Source organism: Vigna unguiculata, chromosome 1 (assembly GCF_037176805.1).
Source record: "Vigna unguiculata cultivar grain cowpea cultivar isolate G323 ecotype 2 chromosome 1, ASM3717680v1, whole genome shotgun sequence".
Lineage (NCBI taxonomy): Eukaryota > Viridiplantae > Streptophyta > Magnoliopsida > Fabales > Fabaceae > Vigna > Vigna unguiculata.
This window is the reverse complement of record NC_140792.1, coordinates 6,807,616-6,824,390: the sequence shown is the minus strand read 5'-3', so window position 1 is coordinate 6,824,390 and position 16,775 is coordinate 6,807,616. Positions and strand designations below refer to the sequence as shown.

The following is a 16,775-nucleotide window of genomic DNA, read 5'->3' as shown; positions in this document are numbered from 1 at the left end:
TAAACACCTGAAATTGGGAGTCATACAAATAGTGTCTCCATGTTTTAAGAGCAAACACTACAGCAGCCAACTCCAAATCGTGGGTAGGGTAGTTTTTCTCGTGCACCTTTAATTGTCTAGAGGCATAAGCTACCGGCCTCTTCTCCTGCATTAGTACACAACCCAAACCCTGGTAGGATGCATCGCAGTATACCTCAAACATCTTACTAGTATCTGGAATAATTAAAATCGGAGCGGTAGTCAACCTCCTTTTCATCTCTTCGAAGCATTCCTCACATTTATCAGTCCATGAGAAGGGCTGATCCTTCCTAGTGAGTTGAGTTAATGGACTCACCAATTTAGAAAACCCTTCCACAAACCTCCTGTAGTACCCAGCCAATCCCAAGAAGCTTCTGACTTCTGTTACAGTTTGAGGTCTCTCCCATTTCAACACTGTCTCAATTTTACTCGGGTCCACTGATATACCATGCGAAGAAATTACATGCCCCAGAAACTGCACCTCGTCCAGCCAGAATTCACATTTGGACAGTTTACCGTACAACTGATGTTCCCTCAATACCTCCAGCACAATTCTTAGATGGCCAGCATGCTCCTCCCTAGTCCGAGAGTAGATAAGAATATCATCTATAAACACCACCACGAATTTGTCCAGATATGGTCTGAAGATGCGATTCATATAATCCATGAAGACAGCTGGAGCGTTGGTCACTCCAAAGGGCATCACGACATATTCGTAATGTCCATATCTCGATCTAAAGGCTGTCTTCTGGACGTCCTCTGGCTTGACTAAGATCTGATGATAGCCAGACCTCAAGTCAATCTTGGAGAATACTCCTGCCCCTCTGAGCTGATCAAGCAAATCATCAATTCTCGGCAGTGGGTATTTGTTCTTTATCGTCAACTTGTTCAGCTGCCGATAATCGACGCACAGTCGAGAACTACCGTCTTTCTTCTTCACTAATAACACTGGGGCTTCCCATGGTGAAGCGCTGGGTCGGATGAATTTCTTCTCTAGCAGGTCTTCTATCTAATTCTTCAACTCTGCTAGTTCAGCCGGTGCCATTCTGTATGGCGCTGCCGACACTGGACCCGCTCCAAGGATTAGATCAATTGAGAAATCTATATCCCGGCTGGGTGGTAACTCAGGTATCTCGTCTGGAAATACGTCGGCATATTCATCCACTACCGGTATCTTACTGATCTGCTGTTCTATACTCATTTTCTTCTCTTGGGTCACTATCACAAAACAAGTCGATCCCCTCTTCATCTCTTTCACTGCCTCTCCAGACGTCACCAACTCTATCCCCTCTGTTTCTGGGAATACAATTCTGCGCCGTCCACAATCAAGCACCACGTGGTTGATAGACAGCCAGCCCATTCCCAGTATGACCTTCAATCCCTCCAAGGGCAAGCAAACTAGATTCATTTTGAAGCGTCTGTCCTCTACCTCCATCAAGCATCCAACACAGGCTACATTTGTTGAAACCTGTACAGATACGAGTGTCAAGACTATCAACTCGCATCCAAGGTCACGAGTAGACAACCCCAATTTCTTCACGCAATCATGAGATATGAAGGAGTGCGAAGCTCTTGAATTGAATAGCACTAACACACTGTTACCAAAAAGTAAATAATGATCCAGAATCAGATTACCTGACTGGGTGGCCTCTGTGCTGGTCATGGCAAAAACCCGGCCTGCGGCTCTCGGCCTGTCAGATGAGGATGGCTGAGGTCGTGATGCTGGAGCAGTCTTCCTATTAGGACATCTGTTGGCAAAGTGTCCTGGCTGATCACAGGCATAGCACTTACGAGTGCCCATGCCATTGCCTCCGCTGCGGGTGGGTCTAGTACAATCTCGCTGCAGATGTTCACCCCCACAATTATAGCACCTCGGTTTCCATAAAGACGCAACTGGTCTACTATAGGGCTTCTTCTGGAATCTTCCCTCAGCACTATTCTTCTGTGTGCGGTTGACCCAGCTGGGTCCCATCTCCAACTGTTCTACACTTTAGGCTTGCTCAACCAAGATTGGAAACTCTCGCACCCTCAGTGGCACAATAAAATGCCTCAGCTCATGTTTGAGGCCGCCCTCAAACTTTCTACAGCGCCACTCCTCCGTCACTGTCTGCGAGTAGAATCTCGAGAGGTACTCAAACCTCTCCACATAGTCCTGCACTAACAGACTTCCCTACTGTAGGGTGAGAAACTCTACCTCGCGCTCATGTTTAGCGCTATCAGGGAAATACTTCTCCAGGAACCTCGTCCTGAAGTTAGCCCAAGTCACCTCTTCAGCTCTGTTTATCATCTATTGCTGCATGCTCATCCACCAGTACTCGGCTTTGGTCACTAACAGGAAGGTGGCAAAATTGAGCTTTTGCGCCTCTGTGCACTCTATCACTCTGAATATCTTCTCACATTCACGAAGCCATGCGTCAGCCTCATCTGGGGTGGCTTTCCCAGTGAATTTAGCCGGCTTGTGACGCATAAAGTCCTCCATGGTCACTGGTCTAACAGGTGGGATCATAGCCCTCAGTGGTGCTGCCACAGGCTGCATAGCATCCACCATCCTGTGGATTACGTTAGCAATCTCGTCAGCGCCAGCGGTATTTCTACGTCTTCTGTTTGCCATTGCCTGTGCACGCCACATATTCAACTATTAAAATCAAACAGCTAAGAATTAAATTATACTCTATCAAATTTAACAACCAACACACATCAATCAAGTTCACACAACAACGTCAGCTCACTCCCCAGTTTTCCCAAAAGCATCAAAACGTTTGCTCTGATACCAAATGTAACATCCCTAGGGAATATTACTTAAAATAAATAAAAATAATAATTATAATAATAATAGTTATCTCGATAAAAATCCCAAGGCGGGAAAATTTAAATTCATTAAACTAGCGCGCCAAAATTCATAACTAAATCCATATAATGTTATAAGTTCCCAAGTCTTGTATTTAAAACATAAAATACACAGGAGTAAAATCCTAGCTCTAATCCCACTGCTGGCCCCCACTCTGTCGCCTGGACATCCTCAGCATCACCTGTGCCAACATCTGCTCCCGTGCAACGAATCACACGATCATCGCCATACACAAACACACAAACAAGAAAGGGTGAGCTGTGAAAATAGAATAACAGATATATAAAATACAAGATAACCTCATATACCCAACTTATCAATTCTACTTATTTCTTGGCCAAGACCTTAACCCCAAGGCTTTGTAGCCTTCAAAACACACAACTGGTTAGCCTTGGACTCGGGAACATGATGCTCACACGAACCTGCCCGCTCGTGGTCCTGTCTCTACGAACCTCCCCGCTCGTAGTCCTGCTCTACGGACCTACCCGCCCGTAGTCCAACACATGTGATCCACCAGCTCTGTACCTCCCCGCACGTGGCATCTCTCAACGTGAGCACGAAACATACAAACCTACCTCGCTCGTATCCCCACGTGAGAGTAACTGGATATGAACCTCCCCGCTCATATCATCACATGTCATTCGCCATCCATGAACCTACTCGCTCATGGCACAACATCTCCCGATCCAAGCAAAGTATCATCGTTAATTGAACAACACACCAAGAAAGTAAAGAAGAACAGTTTCGCCTGGCCCTGTCCACGCGCCACCAGGCGAAATTGCTTCAGACCGCCTGGTGGTATTCACCCACCGCCAGGCGCAAGCGTCGTTCCAGTGCCCCTTATTTCCTCGTAACCGCCTGGCGGAGCTCGACGTGCTGCCAGGTGCACCTCAGTACTAAGCGCTCTCCTATTACATCCATCGCCTGGCTGGTATCAATGGCAAGCTCCATACCAGAACAACACCTTCCTGCTTTGTGGTACCTTAGTTAGTCTAATTTACTGGATAACTCATTTTCATGACCAAATAGGGACTCTCATATCAACGGCTCTTTGTGGTTAATCCATCCATTAGTACACATAATCAAGTACCTATACTAAAAAAAATGATTAATCCATCTAATCACTTTTGTTCAAGTAACAAGAATAATATCATACCATAACGATTCCATTCCTCCTATGAACTTGCTAGCATCCAATTTCTTAACACACTGAACTGACCAAGCTTTCACTTCCTGTTGGACATCAATACCTTATAATTTCGCCCTTCCCTTCGACTCACTATAAGTATATATGTAAAATCTACCACTTTTCCACCTAAATATCCTCCACTCAAGCTACTCCGCTTCCCCAACCCCTCACTCATAAATTCTATAGTTTTCACTTTACCAACTACTCCATCACCACGTATTCCTTCCCCCTCTCGCACTATCCATAGCACAGCATCCCACCTGGACTGCTACACGCCATCGCCTGGCGGCCAGCATGGAGCCGCCAGGCGGCATATCAGATACAGACCTCATCTCGCATTTTCCCTACACACTCCGAGATCTCAACTCCCTACTCTTCTCCCACGACCACCACCACATATTCATTCAAAACATTTTTACCACTCGTTCTGACCAATATCATTTTATTCGCATTCCATGTTTCCAATTACATCCTAATTAGCCCATACCACCCAAGATTTACATTCATTCCTAGGTTTCCACCCAAACTACCCATACACGAAAATCCAATAAATTCACAAGCATTCCAACATATCAATTCGGAACGATAAAATATTATAGATATATATGTATACAATCACTGAACCTCAGCAATTGGTTACATTCACCCAAAACAACATCAAAATCATCAACTAGAACTCGAACAGCGTCGTGCCGCCTGGCAGGAACTCATCGCCGCCAGACGATTCAACCCAACATAAGAACAGTTGCTCATCTTTGATGAGCCGCCTGGCGATAGGGCTTGAACCGCCAGGCGGTTTCTGGGAAAAACCCAGAAACCCAATCAAACAGTGCAGAAAAACGGGTGAAAGGCATGTAGTTTCAATCACCATAGCACAATACAATGTATAGGTATCTAAAGCATCAAAAACAACTCCCCTTACCTGGATTCCTTTCCAAATTCGAATATGTATGCCTATCCCCTCACAAAACCTTCTTAGCCTTTGTTTCCAGTCCAATCCTTGGTGATTTCAGCCCCACCACTTCTCTCAATCAACCCCCAAAACTCTGAAAAACCCTTGCTTATGGTGAGTACGAATATACAGTGCGCTCTTTCTCTTCTTATGACCTTCTCTCTCACAATCACTCTCACTTATTACCCTTTTAGTGCCTTACACGAATTTTTAATTAAGAATTACACCAATGCTAGTCCAATGTTCAATTAACCCTCTGTTTTCCAACCCTTAGGTTACCTCTCCTTTGGCTGCTAAGTTTCTAGCCCTTTCACATTCATGCAAAAGGAAAATTTGGCAAAAAGAAATTATTTAGTTCTCACCAAGGTTTGAACCCACACTCATGCACATACCCAACCAAGGCCAAACCATTCAACCAATCCATATTTCATGATAACTCCCACAAGTCTAGGAATTTATCATCACACAACGCATTCAATATATAATTACATAAAAATGCATAATTTAAATAACATCCAAGTGACACACATAGGACTAGAATCCAAGTCCTCACACACAATAAAAGTACTCTCAACCACTTGAGCTAGTACTTTTCCACGTCATAGTCCCTCACATTTATTGCTTTAAATGTTCTCGCTACCCATCCTAATTAAATAATTAATTAAATAACTATTTAATTAACATGGATAATTTTTGCTCACTTTGAAGAATTGGGACTTATAACATCCCCTGGCCCACCCAGTGCCATGTCAGGTCTGCAGCCCAATACACCCCAACCCCTCGCCCCAAGTGTCCCCCCACTTCGCAAGGCAGGTTGTTGCCAGTGGGTATCGAACTCCCAACCTGACCTTTAACACTCTGGTAAACCAAAAGATGCTACCAGCTGTGCTGCAGACCTGACATGGCACTGGGGTGGGCCAGTGGATGTTACAGGACTTCTCTTGTGCACAACCAATTCAACCAATTCATGTTTCGTGATAATTCCTATAATTTTAGTATTACATTATCACTAATCACATCTAAACATAACATTCAAAATAATGCAGTTATTAAAATAACATACAATTGACATACATAGGACTCGAACCCAAGTCCTCTCACACAATTAAGTACTCTTAACCACTTGAGCTAGTACTTTTTCACATCATAACAATTCACATTAAATACCATAAGGGCTCCTACTACCCGCATTTATTAAATAATTATTTATTTAATTATTTAAATTTCTCGGGTCTTACAAATGTGATGTTGAGATAAGGGAAGAGGGAACTCAGGTTGATGTTGGTGTTGTTTTAAGTAAGGGTTTGTAGTGTGAAGCTGAAGGTGAGGATGAGATCAGGGAGGATGGAGTTAAGTGTAAAGTTGAAGCCGAGGGTTAATTAAGGGATGTTGGAGTGAACTGTGAAGCTGAAGTTTAGGGTGAATTAAGGGATGTTGAAGTAAACTGTGAAGCTGAAGCCGATGGTGAATTAAGGGATGTTGAAGTGAACTGTGAAGTTGAAGAAGATGTGGGGCAGACTAAGATAGAAGAAGATGGTGATGTTCACAATTGGACTGAGTCTGGACCAGATGATAGCATGGATGAGAGTACTGACAACCTACTAGATATTAGTGTTGATTATGATATTGATGATGAACTACGTAATAAGGAGTGGTCTGGTAATGTAGAAGTTGAAGTTGAATCTGTTTCCCGTGGACAATCTACTACCTCTGGGCCACAAGGGAACCAAAGCTATGACATTGACGTGGAGGATGATGTGAGGGGGTTCTCGAATAATGAATGGATATCTGATGAATATATGAGTGATGTAGTATATAGTGATGAAGATGGGTATGGGAATTTTGGGACTTTTACAATGCCCAAGACAATGGCTGATTATAAATGGGAAATGGGGATATATTTCACTGAAAAGGAGGAACTTTTAGAAGCTATCAAATGCTATGCACTTGAAAATGGGAGAAACATAAAGTTTGTTAAGAATGACAGAAGACGAGTGAGGTTAAGATGTATAGGTGGGAAAGGAAAATGCCCATGGACAACATATTGTGGTTACATGAAAGCTATTAAAACCTGGCAGTTGCGAAAAATTGTAGATAAGCACACATGTGGTAGGGAATTCAGCCTACATGTACTTAGTTCAAAGTGGTTGAGTAAGAAACTGGAAAAAATAGTTAGGGAAAACCCAAGAGTAAAAGAAATTGAAATTTGTGAAAAAATTAGTAGAAAATGGAATGTTGGTATCTTAAGGTGTATGGCTTATAGGGCCAAAGCAATTGCAGCACAAAATGATGAAGGGTCCTTTAAAGAACAATACAAAAGGATACATGATTACGCATATGAGCTTCTAGCAAGAAATCTAGGATCAACAGTCAAAGTTAATGTTGAGGAGAATGAAGGGGAGCCAATATTCAAGAGGTTTTACGCATGTTTGAAAGCATGCAAATACAGTTTCATTTCATGCAGCCTATAATTGGATTGGATAGGGCTTTCTTGAAAGGGAAATACGGAGGAGAGTTATTAACAACCATTGGTCGAGATGCTAATGACCAAATGCTGCCTATTGTATATGCAGTAGTGGAGGTTGAGAACAAGGATTCCTGGTCCTGGTTTTTAGAGCTACTTATTGAGGACCTTGGTGGACCTGCATTGTGTGCATCCTATACATTTATATCTGATCAACAAAAGGTATATTCAAATTCAAGCTCTTTTCAAACATTTATTTGATATGAAAAACTTTAACCTATTGTTTTATTTATGATATTGTCAGGGCGTGCTACCAGCCATACAAGAACTTCTGTCTAGAGTTGATCAACGTTTCTGTGTAAGGCACATGTATGCCAATTTCAGAAAGAAATTTCCAGCCAAAAGTCTAAGACGTCTTATGTGGAGAGCAGCTGCAACCACACACCCACAAGCATGGGAAAGGGAGATGAGGAATATAAAAGATGTGAACGAAGATGCATTTAAGCATCTGATAGCAATCCCACCCAGGTAATTCAATTTCCATTGCACTGTTTTCAATAGTCAGTGATTTTATTTCCAACCAAATGGGATTGTATACTATCATAATTCGAATATTTATGTTGTACTTAGATATTGGTCCACATCAAGATTTACCACAAAGGCTCAATCTAATACCTTGGTAAACAATATGTCTGAGGCCTTCAATAGTGTATTGATGCATACAAGGACTAAGCCTGTGATAAGCATGTTGGAAGATATTCGTGTATACTTGATGAGAAGGTGGGCAAAAAAACAGAATGAAAATACAATCAATATCATGATCTATTTGTCCTAGAATTATGAACAGATTTGAGAAGGAGTCAGAATTAACAAAGTATTGGATTCCTAGGTAAGGATTGCATTTTGTTTAATTTGAAAAAATGAAAGCTGTTTAATTATTGGTGTTCTATGTGTCATTGTAGCTGGTTAGCAGAGAAATTATTTGAAGTTAGGCACATCTCGCAATTATGGGAGAGGTTCGTTGTCGATATAGACGAACAATCATGCACATGTAGGAAATGGAGTATAAGTGGTATTCCTTGCTGTCATTCATTGTCTACAATGAAGTTTCTAAACCTCAATGGAGAAGACTTAATCCCATCAGTTTTTAGGAAGTCTACTTATGAAGAGATATACACTTCCATAATATTTCCTATCAATGGTCACAGTTTATTGGAGACAACTCCATACCCTGATGTGTTACCCCCCTCTAAGAGAATTTTATTAGGCAGACCAAAGAAAAAAAGAAGATTAGAGCAATGGGAGATCAGAAGAGATGAAACAAGACTAAGAAAAGGTGGTTTACGTAAAACATGTCGTATTTGTAAGCAAATTGGGCACAATAGAAGGGCTTGTCCGAAAGTAATTGAAATTCATTTGGCTCAATTAAGGGAAGCCCAACAACAACGTCCAACTGAAGCATCCCAGCAGCCAACACCCACTGATGCATCTGAACCGCAAACTCAACCATCTCAGCACCCACCTCCAGCTCAACCATCCCAATAGCCAACTCCAATTCAACCATCCCACCAACCACCTCTACCCCAACCATCCCACCAACCACCTCCACCCCAACCATCCCACCAGCCAACTCCAACTCAACCATCCCACCAGCCATCACGAGGTGCATTAAATGGCAGAGTGAAACTAAATGCTAGGAGGGGTCGAATACAATGATCACTTCAAGCCATATTTTGAAGTTGTATGTGTTAGTTCTTTTTTTTTTATGGTTTCGTTTTGTAATAGCTGTGAACCTTTAAGGTCACTTTGGAACTTTTTAAATTTCTTTCGTTGCATCGAGACATCTTTTAATATTGCTAATGAGTGGCTGGACCACCACTTTTGTTTTGTATTTTAATATTGCTACTCATTGGCTGGACCACTTTTGTGATGTATTTTGCGTCAATTCAGGACCTCTTGATATGTAATCTATTATTTGGTTTTCATTATGAATTACAAGGTCTCATGCTTTTGATTAATTGTATGTAGAATCAGATTTAAAATTAGCATATGTGGATACACATAATACAGTACATGGAAATAATTTCCAAATTCATTGATACACAAATATAAAAATAGTACATGGAAATAAGCATCCTAAACAACTAATTCTAACCATTAAGGGACATTGCAACAACAAATGATGCATTCTTTATCGGCATTGATAGCACAATTACATTAACCACACAAACAAATATAACCATCACAATCAACACCTTCATTCATTTCTCAAATATGGCAACTGATTTCTCCAAATTAGTAATCGTTTTCTTATCACCATCACTTTCTTCAGTCTTCACCAAAATTTCACCCCTACCTTCGCAATTTTCACTGTTACCAATCTCTTCAATGATATCTTCAGTCCACCATTTAAAGTAATTGCATCCACCATCTTCACTTCCACTCTGCGAAAAAATTACAAAAATAGTTATCCCATATACCATTTAAAAACACAAAAAACATACCTTCAACCTCTCTCACCTTATATTTTGAACATACCTAAAATAGTTCCCCCCTGTTCTTTGCTGTTTTCGCAGTTCTTAAAACTGATTTCTCTCCACAGTAGCAAATGGGTTGTAAACCCAAACTCCTCGATCCTCCAGCACCACGTGAAGATACACTAGGGTTCTTCTTCCCCAACCATTACAAGTGCAAGAGGAACAAGAATGGCAAAGCGACATTTGAGGATGAAGAAAGAAATGCACCAATTGAAAGAAGGTCAATACCACGAAGAAGATGAGTTCAACGGAGAAGATTCGGCGGAGAAGATGAATCCATTTAGGGTTTCAATCAATTTATTTCACATTTGACACGTAGGCTACAGAGAATTTTTAATACCACTGACACGTATCCGTTTTACTTATCCACCTCATCATTTGGAAACGTTGTTTATGCAACTTTAACGGTTATGGCTCAATTGTTGTTGTTTTTCAAAATTAGGGACCCAATTGAGTCAAATGAAAATTGGGGGACCTACTTGAGAATTCGCTACAAATATGGGGACCTCTGGAATGATTTCACCAAATATTTACAAGAAAAGACTTTTTCCTACTATTTTTTTCTAAGAATTTTAATTGGCAGGTAATTCCTTGGTGGATAATTTATTTCCTATAAAATTATAAAATTTGTAAGTATTTCCTACAAAATTTGTTACAAAAAATATTTTATACAAAATATTTTGCAAAATAATTGGCAGCAATTTTCTGTAATTTTTTTTTCATAACAAAATTTATAAATATTTCTAAAAAAAAATTCAAAACAAAATTAACAGGATTCAAAACAAAATTATCAGAAAATATGAATTGTTTTAGTAGTGCAAATAACTCACGAATTAACTCATCCACTATTAGTATTGGAAACTCTATTTAATGGTGATAACATTACGAGTAAGGTAGTGAGTATAAATTTTATCATTTTTCTTGACCTGGAAGATGAAAATGGCTCTTACACTATATTGAATAATGGCTTCTTGAAGTATATCAACTACCAATCTCTTAACCTCTTCTTTCTAACTTTGAGGGCATCTATATAGCTTCACTTTCATTGGTGTAGATCCTTCAGGCAAGGAAATGATCCTAAGTTTTAGAATTGAGAAAATAAAACTATATATTTGCAATAAGCCAATTTGGGGTCAAAATTCGTTGGCAACTCTGGTAAAGAGTGTATTGAACTTTCATATAACAATCTTACTTTTTTATGGTGCTAAAACAGTCAAGTTTAAATATATATATATATATATATATATATATATATATATATATATATATATATATATATATATTTCAAAAAATAAATTTCATCATATCATGTTTTCATAAACAATGTTTCAAGAAATGTAAAATAAGGCATAATGTAGAAGAAACAAAGAAAGTCTTTTATCCTCCTTAAACTTTATCTCTTAATTATTTATGAATTAAGGTATTTAACCTACATTTTGATAATCAATAGATTTATTTATCATAATTTGAATTACCAATTTTTTAAACTTTTATTTAACTAAATTTATATTTTATTGACTAATATTGATATATTGTTACTAATTTTAATTATTACAAATTTTATAAAAAATATTTTGATAATTTTTGGATTTAGATTTTAACATAATAACTTTTTCCTCGTTAATTTTAGTCGCTATTGTGTTTCCACTACTAATATAGAAATTAATTAGTTCCAATACATTGTGTTATTGAGCATGTTATTTTATATATAAAAAAATATTTGTAGCCAATTTTAATGTTAATTGGACAAAAAATAAATAACAATATTGTTATAATTTTAAAATTGGAAAACTTAATTGAATATTTATTAATAAATAAAATAAATGATAAAATAAGTAAGCCTTTTGAAATAAAATAAATCTTTAGTAGCATATTATTTTGGTCGGAAGTGGATGAAGTGGTGGAAAGAACAAAGGAACCATGATGTCTTGTATATTAGCAAACCATTCTCACGGATCCTCCATTCAACGTGATTGAACGGTAAATGCAAATTAATCTTACTCTGTTCATTGCGAAAGCAGTGATCACGTGGTGGTTGATGCCACATATTTTCTTTTAGTCACATAATCACAAACACAACCCAATTTCTCCCTTTCAGTGTGTGTGTTTGAGAGTTTGAATTGTTGATCCTCTCTGAGTTCGCACTTTCACCTCAACCAAACTAGCAACAAAATGGGGTTTCAGAAGATAAGAGTCGACAACCCCATCGTCGAAATGGATGGTATGCTATGAATCACTTTATGCATCTTTCACACTTCTCTCTTTATTGTGTACGTGTGATCTTTCTATCTTTCGTTTCTGACGAATGTTAATAATAGTGTGAGGGCTTAGTTCTTTATCAGGGTGAGAAAGTTGTGTGCTTTAACCATTTTTTTCATCTGGGCTTTCAATTTCAATCACCCCTTTTCATTTTTTGTTATGCTTCAAGCCTTTTTGTTATGTCTCCTCCTTTATTAAATTTGATGTTTTTGCTTGATTGGAACGTTTAATTAGGCAAAACTAACTATTGAAATAACATGAAAAGCTTGTCTAGAACCATATTGAAATAACACTAAAAGCTTGTCTAGAACCAGATGAAAAATTAAAGCAAGTTGTGAAATTGAAGAAAAATTATGATAGAAAATTTAATACTTAATAATAATTTAAAATATTTGAATTAAGTGTTTCTGTCTATATGATTTAGTCACTACTGAAGATTCAGTTAAATTGGGGGTCTCATCCTCATAGAACTTGTCTTCGGAATCATAGGATTTTTCCATAGATGCTTAAAATGTGATTGACTTTCCGTTTCTCGATCTGAATAATCAGTCTTTCGTTGTCTTTGCATGTAGGGGATGAAATGACCCGAGTGATTTGGAAAATGATAAAAGATAAGGTAGTTTTATCTTGAGTTATCTTTGGTAATCAAGTAAGTTGATGCTGTATTCTTTTTTCTTGTATTTTATCCTCTCTTTTTTTTCTCTTGCAGCTTATTCTTCCTTATTTGGAGCTAAATATTAAGTATTTTGACCTTGGCCTTCCTCATCGGGATGCCACTGCTGATAGAGTTACCATTGAAAGTGCTGAAGCTACACTCAAGTGTGTGTTCAATCTTGATATTATGTATCATTTTAGTATTTGTTATCTGTCTTCTTTTGTTTTTCCATGATTATTGTATATAAATGTTTCGCTCAAGTGGTTGAAATGTTGTTTTTCACTCTCTTATGCGTTTATTTAGCAGAGGATAACTGAACTTGGGTTTCAGTGCCACCAAGCTGGTGATTGGTTCAACATTGAATCATCTCACTATAAGCTTGAAATTGGTCTCACCTACCTTTAGCCCTTTGACTTGCTGATATAGATCATGTCACCTTGGTAAATCCACTTTAGAGGTTCCTAGTTGTATAATTGTGGAAATTGGGGCTGTGGGGTTGGAATTTATCCTTATACCTGTGATGGTATAAAAGGCTTGTAATGCTCCATCCCATTGTAGTGGTGTAGCCTAAACTGCCTCTATACTTGATAAAAAAATATGATTTAAATGGAGATAAGGACTAACTATTTAATATGCTCAGTTCTGTGTAAATACGATACTTTAGAATAAGCCTAGGTTAGAATGGAAAGAAAGAATTTTTGTAGTATATCAAGAGGATATAGTTTTTAGGAGTATTTGGTTTAGATTGACAAATAATCAACTCAAATAAAAATACATAATTTATGATTTGATTTTATCATTTTTTGAATTCTGTGGATTAGAGTAGCTTTCCTTTTTTTATTTTCGTTAATTATTAGAGAAACTTGTCTTACACACTGAGGTTTCCTAACATGCCAGGGAAAATTTGTCATTGCAGGTATAATGTAGCAATCAAATGTGCAACTATAACTCCAGGTATTCACAGATGTTCTAAGCTGGAATGATGCATATTTTTCCTACGTCATGACTTACATGTAGTAACTTGTTATGCATTATAAATGAAATTTACATGCCAAGGTTTTCTTTGTCATAGATGAAACTCGGGTCAAGGAGTTTAACTTAAAACAAATGTGGAGAAGTCCAAATGGCACGATCCGGAACATTTTAAATGGTAACTAAACTTTCTAATGGTTTTTATATCTTGCTTTGTTTTCTGAATTTGATCTGACATCCAGGGGAAAATTCAATCTTTATGTTCTACAGGTACAGTTTTTAGAGAGCCAATTATATGTAAAAACATCCCTCGTCTTGTTTCAGGTTCATAAAATGCAAAAGATTCTTTCATATTTGAAATTTTGAGTTTTACTTTATGATTGCAACTTTGCAAGTGTTAATTACTATCTGTCTATTGTGTAGGCTGGACAAAGCCAATATGCATTGGAAGGCATGCCTTTGGAGACCAATATCGGGCAACAGATGCAGTTATAAAAGGACCAGGAAAGCTAAAATTGGTGTTTGGTAAATTCACTCTCCACTCAACTTTTTCTCATGGCTCAAGTAGTTTGAAGATTTAATCTTGATGATATTGCAAAGTTCCTGAATGAAATCTGAGACTTTGATTGCTTTCAATTCCTAGTAGATAAAAGAGCTAGAGAGGCCTATAAAATCAAAGAATCTTATGGTGTTCAGTTGTGTGTTTACAGCTCCCAGTGGAGGTGAAGGAACTAAAGAGCTAGAGGTCTACAATTTTACTGGTGCTGGAGGCATAGCTTTGTCCATGTATAATACTGACGAGGTTTGCATCTGGATGATGCTTTCTTATTTTTTTATTATTCTTCTCAAATAATTTCTTATTGCTTGGATGATAATAATATTATGTTGTATTTGATCTGGAAACAGTCCATTCGAGCTTTTGCTGAGGCTTCAATGAACTTTGCTTACCAGAAGAAATGGCCTCTCTATCTGAGCACTAAAAATACCATTTTAAAGAAATATGATGGAAGGTATGCTATTATATTTTTGGTTCATCTTTCTTTGTATTTAATTTCTCTTCTGTTCTAAGTGAGATGCTATTGTAGTTGCTGTTAATCAAACCCTGAAGCACCTTTTTAACTCTTTGCTTTTGTGAAAGATTCAAGGACATTTTCCAGGAAGTCTTTGAGGCTCAATGGAGCCACAGGTTCAAAGCTGCAGGGATATGGTTAGTTGAATTTCCCATCATGCTAATTGAAACCTTTATTACAAGTAGATTGCTAACTCATTCTTGATTGTTAGGTATGAACACCGTCTTATAGATGATATGGTTGCTTATGCTCTTAAAAGCGATGGAGGTTATGTATGGGCCTGCAAGAATTATGATGGTGATGTGCAGAGCGACTTCTTAGCTCAAGGTGAGATATCCATATGCGCATGACTTTCACTTAGCTTTTAGTTATTCAGTGTTCTGCTGTTTCTGTTGATGGATGGGCCAAAGTTTCTTGAAATTCATTACAATAATTTCCATTGAACAGGATTTGGTTCTCTTGGCTTGATGACATCAGTACTGGTATTGCTCTTCTAACCTTTTGTAGCATTTCTCTTTTCTGTTCATTCAAACTGTATTTCCTTCCGACCTTCTTTTTGCCACATTGAATCTCTAGTATGGATAATCAAGAAGCTAAATTTGGCGACAGGTTTGTCCGGATGGAAAAACCATTGAAGCAGAGGCAGCTCATGGCACTGTAACCCGTCATTACCGGGTTCATCAGAAAGGTGGTGAAACCAGCACAAACAGTATTGCTTCAATTTTTGCCTGGTCACGAGGTCTTGCACACAGGTAGAGATTGCAATGGAAACTAGTTTGATTAATTATTATTTATGCTAGAATCAGTAGAAGTTTATCCTTTTCCATTCAATTTCATATTTATAGGCCGTTGTTTGTGGCCTTTTTTAGGAAAAATGCTTTTTAGTAAAAGGTGTGTCTAAAATTATTTACAATTATTAGATAAGGCTTTTGAAATGAAAGCACAAGTTTGTAGTGCTTTTTTTTTTATAAGTCAAGGGTCTATCTGCACAAATATTGTCTTGACTGTATATGTGAGAGTATTGTATCTAAAGTTAATTTTACTAGTGAGCATAAAGTAAAAATTGTATCTTCTTGAAAGGAAAAAACAGAGTACTAAATAAAGATAGCATGAGCACTTTTTTTAAAAGCTTATCCATACATATAGAAAAACTAGGAAAAAATATGTTTTTCCTAAGCTTATTCAAATGCATGATAACTTTTACAGGGCAAAGTTGGATGGAAATGCTAGACTGTTGGAGTTTACGGAGAAATTGGAAGCAGCTTGCATTGGAACAGTTGAATTGGGAAAGATGACAAAGGATCTTGCGCTTCTTGTTCATGGACCTAAGTAATTTCTGGCACTCGAATTGGTCTTTCTAAATTTTTCTTTTAATGCATGACAGATTAAAACTTGGTCTTTTTTTCTAATGTCTAGGGTTTCTAGATCCCAGTATTTGAATACTGAAGAGTTCATTGATGCTGTAGCTGAGGAGCTGCGAACAAGATTATCTTCACAATCGAAGATGTAAAGTTCAAGATGAATGTATCCATTAATGTTCTCCATTTCCGTATTTTTTTCTTTTTCTTTCTTGAAGGATGGAATTCCACTTGCTTCACAGTTAAACATTTTAGAAGTATATAACATTCTGAAAACTGAAATTTGTAAACAGTAGTGCTACTTTGGAATACCTTATGACAATATTGAAGACAATAAAAAAACAACTAAGGGAAAAATAACTTTCTTGAACGAATTTACATGCCTTGTGTTTTACAGTGTATATTTCTCAGAAATGTCTTCAATTTTCTGTAGGGAAAAAAGGTGGAGGTGAC

General features: G+C 37.8%; 2 protein-coding genes and 1 pseudogene across 2 annotated transcripts; 2 read left to right on the top strand and 1 right to left on the bottom strand.

Annotated features, from left to right (window-relative positions):
• Nucleotides 1-1,027: 1,027 nt before the first annotated feature.
• On the bottom strand, nucleotides 1,028-1,990 carry LOC114187676 (uncharacterized). The gene has a single exon (XM_028075986.1). It carries the CDS (start codon nucleotides 1,988-1,990, stop codon nucleotides 1,028-1,030), a length of 963 nt encoding a protein of 320 aa, XP_027931787.1.
• Nucleotides 1,991-5,753: 3,763 nt separating this feature from the next.
• On the top strand, nucleotides 5,754-8,585 carry LOC146888667 (uncharacterized; annotated as a pseudogene).
• A 3,281-nt stretch (nucleotides 8,586-11,866) lies between these two features.
• LOC114195221 (isocitrate dehydrogenase [NADP]-like) lies at nucleotides 11,867-16,700 on the top strand. Its single transcript, XM_028085620.2, has 16 exons — nucleotides 11,867-11,988; nucleotides 12,107-12,229; nucleotides 12,840-12,883; nucleotides 12,977-13,086; nucleotides 13,839-13,876; nucleotides 13,995-14,072; nucleotides 14,165-14,218; nucleotides 14,318-14,419; nucleotides 14,605-14,696; nucleotides 14,801-14,904; nucleotides 15,033-15,101; nucleotides 15,176-15,291; nucleotides 15,412-15,446; nucleotides 15,574-15,716; nucleotides 16,171-16,293; nucleotides 16,381-16,700. The coding sequence occupies exons 2-16, from the start codon at nucleotides 12,181-12,183 to the stop codon at nucleotides 16,472-16,474; spliced, it is 1,251 nt and encodes a 416-aa protein (XP_027941421.1). The 5' UTR covers nucleotides 11,867-11,988; nucleotides 12,107-12,180; the 3' UTR covers nucleotides 16,475-16,700.
• The last annotated feature ends 75 nt before the right edge of the window (nucleotides 16,701-16,775 follow it).

Bases quoted from the DNA above. Each gene is read 5' to 3' on its own strand.
- LOC114187676 (XM_028075986.1), bottom strand. From the start codon at position 1,990: ATGGGACCCAGCTGGGTCAACCGCACACAGAAGAATAGTGCTGAGGGA.
- LOC114195221 (XM_028085620.2), top strand. From the start codon at position 12,181: ATGGGGTTTCAGAAGATAAGAGTCGACAACCCCATCGTCGAAATGGAT. The intron at 14,219-14,317 runs GTTCATAAAATG...TCTATTGTGTAG, and splicing joins CATCCCTCGTCTTGTTTCAG to GCTGGACAAAGCCAATATGC. The intron at 14,697-14,800 runs GTTTGCATCTGG...ATCTGGAAACAG, and splicing joins CCATGTATAATACTGACGAG to TCCATTCGAGCTTTTGCTGA.